This window comes from Pteropus alecto, unplaced genomic scaffold (genome assembly GCF_000325575.1).
Source record: "Pteropus alecto unplaced genomic scaffold, ASM32557v1 scaffold533, whole genome shotgun sequence".
NCBI classification, from domain to species: Eukaryota; Metazoa; Chordata; class Mammalia; order Chiroptera; family Pteropodidae; genus Pteropus; species Pteropus alecto.
The window spans coordinates 103,749-117,120 of record NW_006434719.1 but is presented as its reverse complement, the minus strand read 5'-3'; the positions used below and the strand labels follow the sequence as shown (position 1 = coordinate 117,120).

At 36.3% G+C, this 13,372-nt stretch overlaps 1 protein-coding gene across 1 annotated transcript in view; it reads left to right on the top strand.

Annotated features, from left to right (window-relative positions):
* SPTA1 (spectrin alpha, erythrocytic 1) overlaps positions 1 to 13,372 on the top strand; it is an 81,498-nt gene that overhangs the window by 34,718 nt on the left and 33,408 nt on the right. Inside the window, exons 23-26 of the mRNA XM_025045239.1 lie at positions 555 to 656; positions 1,635 to 1,726; positions 2,588 to 2,732; positions 3,554 to 3,735. Of these exons, the coding sequence (XP_024901007.1) occupies positions 555 to 656; positions 1,635 to 1,726; positions 2,588 to 2,732; positions 3,554 to 3,735 (521 nt within the window). The remainder of the gene's footprint in view (positions 1 to 554; positions 657 to 1,634; positions 1,727 to 2,587; positions 2,733 to 3,553; positions 3,736 to 13,372) is intronic.

Sequence of the window (13,372 nt, the reverse complement as noted above, 5' to 3'; positions counted from 1 at the left end):
GAAAGACTTTCTAACTATGAATTAAAATTCAGGTTCACTAAATGCACTAAAAGAAAAGATTGATAAATCTAATTAAAACAAAATAAAACTGTGATTTTTGCATGACAAATATCACCATAAACAAAGTCATGAGACAATCAACACATTGGGAGGAAATATTTGCAAGACATATTACAGATAAAGGGCTAATATGCCAGTATGTAAGTAACTTAAATTTAAGGAAATAAATAACAAAGAAAAACTGACAAAAGGTAATAACAGGTGTGTGTGTGTGTGTGTGTGTGTGTGTGTGTGTGTGTGTGTGTGTAATCTAGGCAAATGATTGTACTCCATGCTTCAGATACACACTAGCCAAGTTTTGACAGTCACGGGTGTCAGGGAATATTAAAGATATTCTTAGTGACAGATTGGAGGAAGGCAGCTCATTGTACATTGAAGAGAAGGTTAGAAATATCTTTTAATACTTAGCCAAGTTAAGGCAAAGATGAGCAGGCAAGTATGAAAGATTCTCAAAAAGGAGATTTACGCAGCTTTGGGAAAATTTTCTCACCTAGGATTTGAAAACCAATGAACCTCGACTGAGGGACATCAACAAGGTGGCTGATGATCTTCTATTTGAAGAGCTTTTAACACCAGAAGGAGCTCAGATACAGCAGGTAACTAAGATTCTTTTTATTTTTCTTCACTACCAGGTTGAATTTTAGGAGTCATTATTTCACTTAAATATACTCAACTTTATATTCCACAGATCAGCTAGGACATGCATAAAGTAATGAAAGTATAGAGTTGACTATAGAAAAGATAAAAGATAATAGTTCAAATAGTCTAGCCATTTATTCTGATCTGAAATCTTTAAGTTGCAACTCACCTATCCCCAATCAATACAGACACAAGAAACTCAATGCTCAAATACACGAATACAAAGAAAATGCAGATAAAAGAGCTGTAATAGTAGAGGTAAATCAAAGAAACTTACTGGAAGAGATAAGCCCTGATAAAGTCTGATGAAATAAAGAAAATAATATAAGTAGTAGAGACCTGATTCAGATTCGGACCTTTGGTTCCATAAAATATCTTAATTGATATTAATGGAATGGCTAATCCAGCTCTCTGGGTTATCATAAACCAGTGAAGATGAGTTCTCTGCTGCTTTTTGTGGTGGTGTATAAGAAGTTAAAATGAAAAAAAAAAAAAAAGATTGTTCATAAGAACAATTTACTTACCCTCTATAGAAAAAAGAACTCCAAGAGTCTACTTTGTTTTGTCAATTCAGGATGCAGATATTATATTTCTCCTAGAGAAATATAGTAGCTTCAAACTACCAATTCAATATTTTCCACTTATTTTTCAGAAGTTGTAATATAGTCACTGTGGCAACAAACATCAATTGCTACTCTAGGGTCGATAGTTCCACCTGGAAACAACAGTTTGGGAAGAAAAGTGATTCCCTTCTTAATTGCACTGGCATCAATGAGGCCAAAACTCAAGCTACCTAAGAAAGAAAGAAACCTATGCAATTTCTAAGGAAGATAACATAAAAACAATCATGACTTAAACTCTATCTAGTCTTCAGATACCACTGAGTAATCTAAGTCAGCTCCCTAGTTAAAGTCTAGTATGTCTGCCTCTTTTAGGAGCTGAATGCTCGCTGGAGCTCCTTGCAGAGGCTTGCAGAAGAACAGCGTCAGCTGCTGGGCAGTGCCCATGCTGTCCAAATGTTTCACAGGTGAGAATTTTAACCTTAAAAAGTACTGCTGTTCTAGAACACACTTAAAAAATTCCAAGTCTAGTTACTATAATAGAACCATAGCTATTACCATAACCCTTCTTCCTGAGATAAGGATAATAGGCGGTAAGATTTTTTAGTAGTAGACTCTTCATTTGTAGCATAGAATTCTCCCAAACAACAAATTTCAATTTTCAAGTGACTAGGTTGGGCCCTGGCACACAATTAGCTATATATATGACAGTAAACAAAACAAAGTAGAGACAAGAGGTTTAAGTAACTATATTTTGGAACTATAAGTAGATAGAAGAGAATCACAGATATCACAGTTACTTTAACTATTAATTCAACAATTTGTTATGTCTGATTTCCAAATCTGTCTACTCACACATGTAACTAACTGAACAACCAAATAAATGAACAAACATAGAAAATCAAACACCTTTATTGTGTATAAATGTATTTTTAAACATCTGGAGAAGGGAAAACTGAAATGCAGGTGGTTCTGGTTGTTTAGAATGGCTTTAGATGGAATGTCATGAAATATAATAGTTAAGCATGTAGCTCTGCAGTCAGGCTTCCTGGTTCAGACTTAGGCTCTTCCATTTAGCAGTAGTATAGCCTTAAGAAAAATATACTTAGCAACTTTAAGTTTCAGTTTTCTTATATGTAAAATGGCAATGATAATAGTAGCTATGCCTCAAGTAGCTGCTGGGAAAATTAAATGAGCATAAGTTCTAGCATATTAAAAAGGATGATGGCAATAATGATAATGATAGTGGTGGTGATAGTGAGGACTTTCTTATGAGTCTGTCTTTGGTACACATTATTATTCCTAAACTTTTTACTCTCATGTACCAGAGAAGCAGATGACATGAAGGAGCAGATTAAGAAGAAGTGCCAGGCCCTCAGTGCTGCTGACCCTGGCTCAGACCTGTTCAGTGTTCAGGCCCTTCAGCGACAGCATGAGAACTTTGAAAGAGATCTCATACCTCTCAGAGAAAAGGTAAGACATGAACTGCTAAGCTTTTCTAACATTTTCCTCTTCTTATTTTTACCAATGATGTTCTCTTCTGTGCTTTTATTTCCCAGTCTCTATTCCTACATTTCTCTTTATATTACTTCATGTTTGTTCTAGTAACCTAGAACAAGGCCACTAAAAGAACCTGCCCTAGGACCATTAACATGGAGGAAAAACATATTGAAAACATATTCACATATTATGTTAACTTCCTATTGTTCACATGTCTCTTTAATGGGTTCCAAGTGAGCAGAACTTACAGAAGCTAGTTGGAGGCCAGCAGCCTAAGATAAATAGGAAATGGTCATACCCAAGATAGCCAGACCTATGTCTGAGCATGATGCAGTTTCTTGCACAAGTAATTGAATGAGCTTAGTTTTACTTCTACCAAGAAATGAACCCTGGAACTTGCCAGATAAACTTTGGGAATAATAAGAATCATCACACAGCATGCATTATCATGCAGGACAAAAAGAAGCACATAAATATCTATATTGGAAAGATCTTTACATTAAAAATCAGGGTCCCTGGGTTCCCTAATGATGCTGCCACTAACCAGCATTCATTTAAGCAAACTTCCCAACAGTCTTCTTTTTTTAAAATGTACACTTGTTTCAGTGTCGACTGCTTTGGGGAGTTATCATGTGTACCAATAGAGCTGACCTTTTAATTAATAAAGTAGTAAGATGTTCTTGTACCACAATGATGTCTGTTTGAGGACTGAGCATCCCCCAGGGCTCAGGACTTTTTTTGCTGAAGATCAGTTGTGACTCTTGACTAATTATTGGAGCTTTGTACTTCCCCAGGTGATTGTATTGGGAGAGACAGCAGAGCGACTCAATGAGTCCCACCCAGATGCCACTGATGACCTGCAGAGGCAGCGAATGGAGCTGAATGAGGCCTGGAATGACTTGCTGGAGTGTACAGAGGATCGTAAGGAGAACCTAAGTGAAGCCAAGAAATTCTACCTGTTCCTCAGCAAGGCCAGGTAAAGCTCAAAAGGCCACGTGGGTTGGCAATTTCTTGTTTGGCCCTTAAGTAGAGACTCTAGGAACAGTCTGGATATAGATGCTCTTCACTGTTGAGTTTGAAGTATATCTATCTCTATGTCTAGATAGTACCTCTGTTAAGGCACACAAATCTCAAGTTCAATAAAATCTCAAGCCACAAAATATTGAAGTTTGAAGAAATGTGAGGCCACCTAAGCCAATTAAGTAAGCTTCTATAGATTTTTTCACTCTTTCAGGGTGCTCTGTCAGGAGTTGTAGGATATGGACATTTTCATTCTGCTGGAAAGACAGAAAAGAATACAGATAGTCCAAAACATGCATCCTAACAAATAGATGGTACTATATACAAACAAAGGCACACAGATAAGAAAGATATGGCATATTCACAAAGTGTGCAGAGATAGCTAGAGCAAAGGTTTTGTATGTCACAGGGGTAAGGAGAAGTAGCGAGAGATAACCTTAGAAATGTTGAGATCAAATTCTAGATAATTATCATTGCCTCGATGAAGAGTCTACATATCACAATTTAGCAAATATACACTTCATAAACAATTCCCACTTTCTTCCCCATTGTATAAGTCTGCCAGGAGGAATATTTAGAACTGAGAGTCCAGAAAGTAGTAGCTCACAATGTAATACTTTTGAAGAAAAAAGGAGAACTTTTGACAAATGATTGCAGTTGCTCTTGACAACCTCCATCTCAATTCAGCATCTCTGGAAAGCTGTAGCTTTTTATATTTTTATTTTTTAAAGTTATAGTTAATGTACAATATTGTATTAGTTTCAGGTGTACAACACAATGATTAGACATTTATGTAACTTATGAAGTGATCACTCTGAAAAATCCAGTACCCATCAGACACCATACATAGTTATTACAATACTACTGACTATATCCCCCATGCTATACTCTACAACACCATGACTATTTTGTAACTACCAATTTGTACCTCTTAATCCCCTCCACCTTCACCCATCCTCTTACTATCCAATCTGGTAATCATCAAAATGCTCTCTGTATCTATGAACTTGTTTCTGTTGTTTGTTTGTTTATCCTGTTCTCTAGATTCCACATAGGATATTTGTTTTTCTCTATATGACTTACTCCATTTAGCACAATACCCTCTAGGTCCATCCATGTTGTTGCAGATGGCAAGATTTTCATTCTTTTTAATGACTGAGTAATATTCCATATATAATGGAATATTATTAAATATTCAAGTGTCAAGTGACACATTCTGCAGAAAAGAAAAAAGGCTTTATTTCCCAAAAGTACCACTAGTGTGTCATATGATACAAAAATCACACTATTCATCACTTCCACCATCTTCACCCATTGCTCACCACCGCTATTGCTCATGTGATAGAGATTCACAAAACTCTGTAATGAAATGTGGATCCTCCCTCAATCTACTAATTTAGCAGCTACACACCTGCTCCAACTATTCTGCAATGAAAAAGAAGAAGTTATTCTGATATATGTATATATACATATATATATATAAATGAAATGTGAATCCTCCCTCATATATTCTGTCTTTATGTGCCATTATTGTGCTACTTACTATTGTATTCAATACTTTTATTTATATTTTTGACAAATACAAGGTTTACTTGAGATATAATTTGACGTTTCCATATATATATATATACACACACACATATATATATATATACACACGCCGCCTCTTCTTTAACCATTTATCCATTGATAGACATCCAGGATGCCTCCATATCTTAGCTACTGTAAATAATGCTGCAAAGAACATATGGATTTATGTCCCACATATAAGTGATGTCATATGGTTTTCAACTTTTTCTATCTGGCTTATTTTACTCGGCATGATTATCTCAAGATCCATCAATGCTGTCACAAATGGAAGTATTTCATCTCTTCTTATAGCTGAATAATATTCCATTGTATACTTGTACCACATCTCCTTTATCTAATCATCTATAGTAGGACATTTTGGTTGCTTCCATGTCCTGGCCATCATGAATAATGTTGCTGTGAACATCAGGCTACATATATCTTTTCAGATAAATGTTTTCAAGTCTTTGGGGTAAATATTCAGTAGAGGGATTGCTGGATTGTATGATAGATTAATTCTTAGTTTTTCTGAGAAAACTCCATACTGTTTTTCATAATGGTTGTACCAATTTGCAGTCCTACCAACAGTGTTTGAGGGTTCCTTTTTCTCCATATCTTCTCTAACACTTGTTATTACTTGTCTTGTTGATAATAACCATTTTTATAGGTGTGAGATGATATTTCATTGTGATTTTGATTTGCATTTACCGAAGAGTTAGTGAAGTTGAACATCCTTTCATATGTTTGTTGGTCATTTGTATATCTTCTTGGGAGAAGTGACTGTTCAGGTGCTCTGCCCATTTTTTAATTAGACTGCTTATTTTTTTGTTGTTATTGAGTTATATGAGTTCTTTGTGTATTTTGGATATTAGGCCCTTATGAGAGACATTGCTTGCAAATATATTCTCCCATTCAGATGATTCTGTCTTTGCCTTGTTGAAGATTTCTTTTGCTATGCAGAAGCTTTTTAGTTTGATGTAGTCCCATTCATTTATTTTTGCTTTTACTTCCCTTACATTTGAGGTTAAATTCATAAAATCGTCTTCAAATCCAACGTTCATGGGTTTGGTTCTTATGTTTTCTATGCAATTTATTGTTTCAGGTGTTATATTCATGTCCTTAATCCATTCTGAGTTAATTTTGGTGTGTGGTGACAGAACAGTCTAGTTTCATTCTTTTACAAATGACTTTCCAGTATTCTCAACACCATTTATTGAAGAGATTTTCCTTTCTCTATTGTATGTTTTTAGCTACTTTGCCAAAAATGATTTGTCCATATAAATATGGGTTTACTTCTGGACTCTCAATTCTGTTCCACTGGTCTGTGTGTCTGTTTTTCTACCAATACCATGCCATTTTGATTATTATCCCTTTGCAGTGTAATTTGAAATCAGGCAGAGTGAACCTCCATCTTGTTCAGTTTTCTCAAGATGGCCTTGGCAATTCAGGGTCCTTTGTGCCTCGATATAAATTTGATAATTTTTTGTTCTATAATGCTGATGGGATTTTGATGGAGATTGAATTAAATTTGTGTAATGCTTTAAGTAATAAGTTAGTTTTAACTCTTGGTTTTTCCAATCCAAGAGCACGAAATATCTTTCCATTTATTTGTGTCTTCTTCAGTTTCTCTTACCAAGATTTCGTAGTTTTCATTATATACATCCTTCACATGTTTCATTAGGTTTATTCCTAGAAAATTTATTATTTTTTGTTGCAATTGCAAAAGGAATTTTTTTTTAAATTTCATTTTCTGATAATTTATCATTATAGTATAAAAACACTATGGATTTTTGAACATTGATTTAGTATCCTGAAACTTTACTATATCTGCATATTTTTCTAGTAGTGTTCTTTTTGAATCTTCAGGGCATTCTATATAGGGAATCAAGTAGTGACAGTTTGACAGTTTGACTTCTTCATTTCCTGTTTGGATACCTTTTATATCTTTCTCTTGCCTGATTGCACTCACTAGGACCTCCAATTTTATATTGGATAACAGTGGCCATTGTGGACAGCGTTGCCTTGTTTCTTATCTTAGAAGGAAGGTTTTAAATTTTTCACCATTAACTATAATGTTAGCTGAGGGATGTCCAATATGGCCTTTATTATATCAAGTTATTTTCCTTCTATACTATTTTTAAGTGTTTTGGTTGTAAATAGATGCTGTATATTGTCAAAGGCTTTTTCTGCATTTATTGATTTGATCATATGATTCTTTTTTATTTTGTTTATGTGGTATGTCACATTAACGATTTGCATATGTTAAACAATCCCTGTGCCCCTATGTTAAACAATGATGAAGCCCACTTGATCATTGTGTATAATCTTTTTAATATGTTGTTGTATTTGGTTTGCTAGCATATTATTAATATTTTTGCATCTGTGAGATATTGGTCTGTAGTTTGTGTATGTGTGTGCATGTGTGTGTGTGTCTTACCTTTACCAAGTTTTGGTATCAGGGTAATATTGGCCTCATAATATAAGTTAGGAAGTATTGATTCTTCTTCAATTTTTTTTGGAAGAGTTTGAGGAGAATATGTGTTAAATCTTTTAATGATTGATAGAATTCACTGGTGAAACCATATGGTCTTGGACTTTTACTTTTTGGTGGGTGTTTGATGATTGATTAATTTACATACTGCTGATCAGTCTATTTAAATTTTCCAGATTTCTTAATTCAGTCGAGGAAGGTTCTATATTTCTAAGAAATTTTCTATTTTTTCTAGTTTATTAAATTTGGTGTTACATACTTTTTCATAGTAGTCTAGTATGATCCTTTGCTGTGTCTATCATACTTTCTGCTTTCATCGCTGATTTTGCTTATTTGTGTCTTTTTTTTTTTCTTTAGTGAATCTAGCCAGGGATTTGTTAATGTTATTAAACTTCTCAAAGAACCAGCTCTTTGATGCATTCATTTTTTCACCTTATCTGTTTGTCCTCGATTTCATTTAATTCTGCTCTAATTTTGATTATTTCTTTCTTTTTACTGACTTTAGGATTCATTTGTTTTTCCTACATTTGTTCTTGGTTTTTTTTTTTTTTTTTTTTTTTTTTTTTAAGATGAAGCATTAGGTTGTTTATTTGGGCTCGTTCTTGTTTATGGAGATAGGCCTGTAATTATATGAACTTTCCTTTTATGATAGCTTTTGCCATAACCAAAAGTTTTGATGTGTTGTACTATCATTGTCATTCATTTCTATGTATCTCTTGATCTCTCTTTTTATTTCTTCTCTGACTCAGTCATTGTTTAGTAACATGAGGTTTAATCTCCATGCATTTGTGGTTCTTCTCGATTTCTTTTTATAGTTGATCTCCAGCTTCAAAGCATTATGATCAGAGAATATGGTTGATATGATTTCAACCCTCTTATATTTGTCGAAGTTATTTCTGTGTCCCAGTATGTGGTCCATCCTTGAGAAGGTTCCATGTGCACTAGAGAGGAATGTATAAGCAGCTGATCTGGGATGAAAAGCTCTGTAAATGTCAATTATGTCCAGTTGGTCTAATGTGTCATTTAAAAATGGTATTCCTTTATTGATTTTTGTTTGGATGATCTGTCCATATCCGACAGCGGAGTATGTAGGTCTCCTACTACGATAGTGGTTTGGTCTGTTTCTCCCTTTAGTTCTGTTCGTAATTGCTTTATATATTTTGTGGCTCCCTGATTGGGAGCATAGATATTAATAAGTGTTATGTCTTCTTGGTGCATGATTCCCTTTATCATTATGAAGTGTCCCTCAGTATCTTTGTTTACCTTTTTTTATTTTGAAGTCTATTTCATCTGATATTAGTACCACAATTCCCACTTTTCTCTGAATACCATTTGCTTGAAATATCATTTTCCACCCTTCACTTTGAGTCTATATTTGTCTTCGGAGCTGAGATGTGTTTCCTGGAGGCAGCATATGGTTGGGTTTTGTTTTTTGATCCATTCTGCAACTCTGTGTCTTTTCATTGGTGAGTTCAGTCCATTTACATTTAGGGTGACTATTGAAATATGAGATCTTCTTATAGCTATTTTATCTTTTGCTTTCTGGTAGCTCAGTATTTCCATTGCTTCTTTGTCCTTGTGTTTCTGTTTTCTTTATTTTAGTGGCTTTTTTGCATTTTCCCTCTGGTTCTTCTTGTTTTATATTATATACTTCACTTCTAAATCTTTGGTGTGTGGTTGCCATTATGAATATGTAAAGGATAATGATATATATACAGTCATCCATTTTCTTCTGTGCCTTATCTCCATTCTCCTTTATAATTTGGATCTTTGAATCCTCCTCTTTTCAGTCATTGTTGTCTCATTTGTCCTTATGTATGCTGAATGTTCATTACGATCTTGCTATAGCAAATCTTATTGTTTAAACTTATAATGTCCTTTTTTTAGTAAGGGTTGTACTCCTCTGCTTCTGTCTGCTTTCTAGTCACCTTATTCATATTTACATTTTTTTTGTTGTTATTATTTTGTTTTAGGTGAGCTGATGCCTTCCAATATTTCATGTAGTGCAGGCCTCATAGTGAAGAATTCCCTCAATTTCTGTATGTCTGGAAAGGTCTTAATTTCTCCTTCATAGGTAAAGGAGAGCTTAGCTGGATACACTATTCTAGGCTGGTAGTTCCTCTCACTTAATAGTTTAAATATTTAATTATATTCCTTTCTGGCTTGTAAGGTCTGCATTGAGTAGTCTGATGATAATCTAATGGTTTTTCCTTTAGAAGTTACTCTTTTCTTCTCCCTGGCTGCCCTGAGAATTCTATCTTCATTGTCGATTTTTGATAACTTTAATACAATGTGTCTTTGTGAAGGCCTTTTTTGGTTGAGAATATTGGGTGTTCCGTTTACTTCTTGAATTCCAAGTTCTAGCTCCTTCCTTAGATTTGGGAAATTCTCATCCACTATTTGTCTGAAAATATTTTCTAGTCCCTGCTCCTTTTCCTCATCTTCGATAATGCCCATTATTCTTATTTTGCCTCTCCTGATAGTATTAGCTAGTTTTTGTATTTCTCTTTCATTATTTTTTATTCTTTGGTTTCTCTCTTTTTCCTTCTGATTTCTTTCTAGATTTCTGTCTTTGATATCACTGATCCTTTCCTCCATTTGGTTAACTCTATTTCCCAAGCTTGCTATTTCATTTTTCAACTCTTGCAATATGTTTTTTTCCTCCATAAGATCTATTTTGTTTTTTTCAATCTCTTTGCTCTGCTCATCTAGTTGTTTTTCTATTCCTGAAATTTTTGATATAACTCATTTCTGAACTCATTGAGTTTTTTCAGAAGTACCATCCTGAATTCTCTGTCATTTAAGTCACTTATTTCTATATCTGTAAGCTTATTTTCCAAAGATTTTTCTCTTTCTTTAGAGATGCCTTATCACCTTGGTTGTTTATGGTGTTTAATGGACTATTTCTCCACCTGGAAGTGTATTCTGCTGTTTTTTCCAGAAAGAAGATTTATTACATAAAGGTCTGTCTTTAGCCCGTTACAATGAAGGTGCTTTTCTTTTGTTTCCAATAGGTGGAATCTAAGCCTCTTGGATCCCTGCTTTATATAAAGCCTAAATAATGTTTTTCCTTTTTCAAAATTTTTTTGTAGAAATTTATTCACACTCACTACTCTCAGTTTTAGTCCCTGTCAGTGTTAGCAAATAGTTTTGGTAGCATTTGCTCAGATTCCCCTAGGGCTCTGTGGTGATCGATCTTGGAGGGTGGGGTGAAGGGTCTTCTGTGTTGAGAGTTGGGGACTGTGGCTCAGCCTCGGTTTTGCAACCATGCCCAGTAAAAATCAACTGTTGTTTCCCTGCAGCACCATCTCACTTCTCTCCTTTCTGCCGTGGTGACTGGGCTCTGCTGCCAGCTGTGTAGACGTCCCAGCACTGCCAGGAATGGTTGTTCAGGGAAGTCTCCACATCTTCACCCCTCTTCCTTCTCCTGCAAGGAGCTCTGGTGACTGCAGGAGGAAGCTTCTTTATTTCTTCCAGTCCACTGCCCGACACCCGGGATTCTGACCTATGGTAGTTATGTGCAGATCCTATGTTGAGATGTAGTGGTGTGCAGTTTGGGTGTTTTTTGTTCAGTTTTAGATGTTCAGCTTATTGTTGTTTCAACGGGAGAGAACTGAGGACGTCTCTCATTCTGCCATTTTTCTTAGAATCTTCCAGTCATTATTTCTTGAAATAGGTTTTCAATTCCTCACTCTCTCTGTTCTCTGGTACCCCTATGATGCAAATGTTGGTATGCTTAATGCAGTCTCCATGGCCCCTTAAACTATCCTTCTTTGCATGGATTCCTTTTTATGTTGTTGCTGTTCTGAATGGGTATTTACTGCCACTTTATCTTCTAAATCACTAATTTGGTTTTCCACTTCATCTAGTCTACTGTTAATTCCTCCTATGGTATTCCTCCTTTCAGTTATAGTATTGTACATTTCTACTGGTTCTTTATTATGTTTTCTATCTCTCTTTTCATGTTTTATATCTCTTTGTTAAAATTTTCACTGGATTCATCTACTCTTCCTCTAAGTTCATAGAACATCCTTATAGCAATTGTTTTAAATTCTGCATCTGGCAAATTCCTTCTTTTCATTTGTTTAGTTCTTTTTTTGGAACTTTGTTCTGTCACACATATTTTTTTTTTTGTCTTCCCATTTGGGCCACCTAATCATGTTCATTTCTATGTATTAGGCAGGGCTTTTCTATCTCCCGGTTTTAGTAGAGCGCACTTATGTAGTAGGTGTGCTGTGGGTTCTAGTAGCACAGTCTTCCCTGATCACCTGAGCCAGATGCTCCAAGTGTGTCTCTTTTGTGGGTTGTGTGTATCTCCAGTTGTAGTTGAGACTTGGTTACTGTTTGGTCATCAGTGGGAGAGATTGATGCTTGAGTTGATTTGTCATGATGACTGGCCATGACCAGTGGAGGAGCTGTTCTGCAGGGTCTGACTCTACAGAGCAGGATTCGCTTTAGCGAGACTTGGGTACCTGCTCTGTCTGCACTTTAGGTGTGTTGTCCTCAGATGTAACCCTGGGTGATGCTCTTGGTACTCTGGCTCAGACTAAAGCTGGCCACCAGGACAGCAGGTTGGGGCTTTTGGGAGAAGCCTTGCCATAGGCCAAGTTCAGCTGTAGTCTGTGCCCTCCCCAGGGCTACTTCACATGAGGCACCAAGCAATTCATAAATGTCCATCACCCACATTGGGCTTGGAAGTGCCTTGAGAGTCCAAGACACAAACCTAGTCTGGTTGCTGTTAGGGACATGTAGAGGCCATATGCTGTTTTAAACTTTTTTAAACATTTGAGAGACTTTAGGAAAATCTGCAATATGAGCCAAGGCAGGCTATTTGTATGGAAAAGTCCCTGAAAGAGGCTTGGGTGGGATTGCACGTTGGAAGGAGCAGTCTCAGGGAATCACTGTTAGCCATATTGATGGAGACTCAGATGTGACACCTGCCTGAGTTTACAAGCCTGGCAGGGAAGGGATGCACAAAGGAACAATGCCTTCTGCCAGCAATTGTGTCTGGGTGAAAACTGCCCTTCCAGCACTTACCCTGAAGCCAGACCACTCAGTTCCTCCCCAATGGCCCTAGCACCTTTTGAACACTGCCCCTGCACTGAATCTCAGACCAAGTAAGTCCGTGCTCAGGCTATGACTCCTGCAGCCCTCTGTCTCACTCAGCCACAATCTCTGCTGGTTTTCATAGCCAAAAGTTGTGTGAATTCCTCTCCTTGGCACTGGAACCCTGGGCTGGGGATCTGGGACTCCTCACTCCTCCAGGGGGACCTCCTCAACCGAGATTTTTCTCCCAGTTCTCAACTGCCACATCCAGGTGTGGGACCAGTAACTTTTACACCTCCATCCCTCCTATCAGTCTCGAGGTGACTTCTTATGTCTTTCCAGTTGTAGGACTTCTGTTTAGCTAGATTCACGCAACTCCCAATGCTGAATATTCTGTAGTTTAGATGTAATTTTGGTTGATCGTCAGTGAAAACAAGCACAGCATTTACCTACTTCACTATCTTGACCAGAAGTCAACTATAGTTTT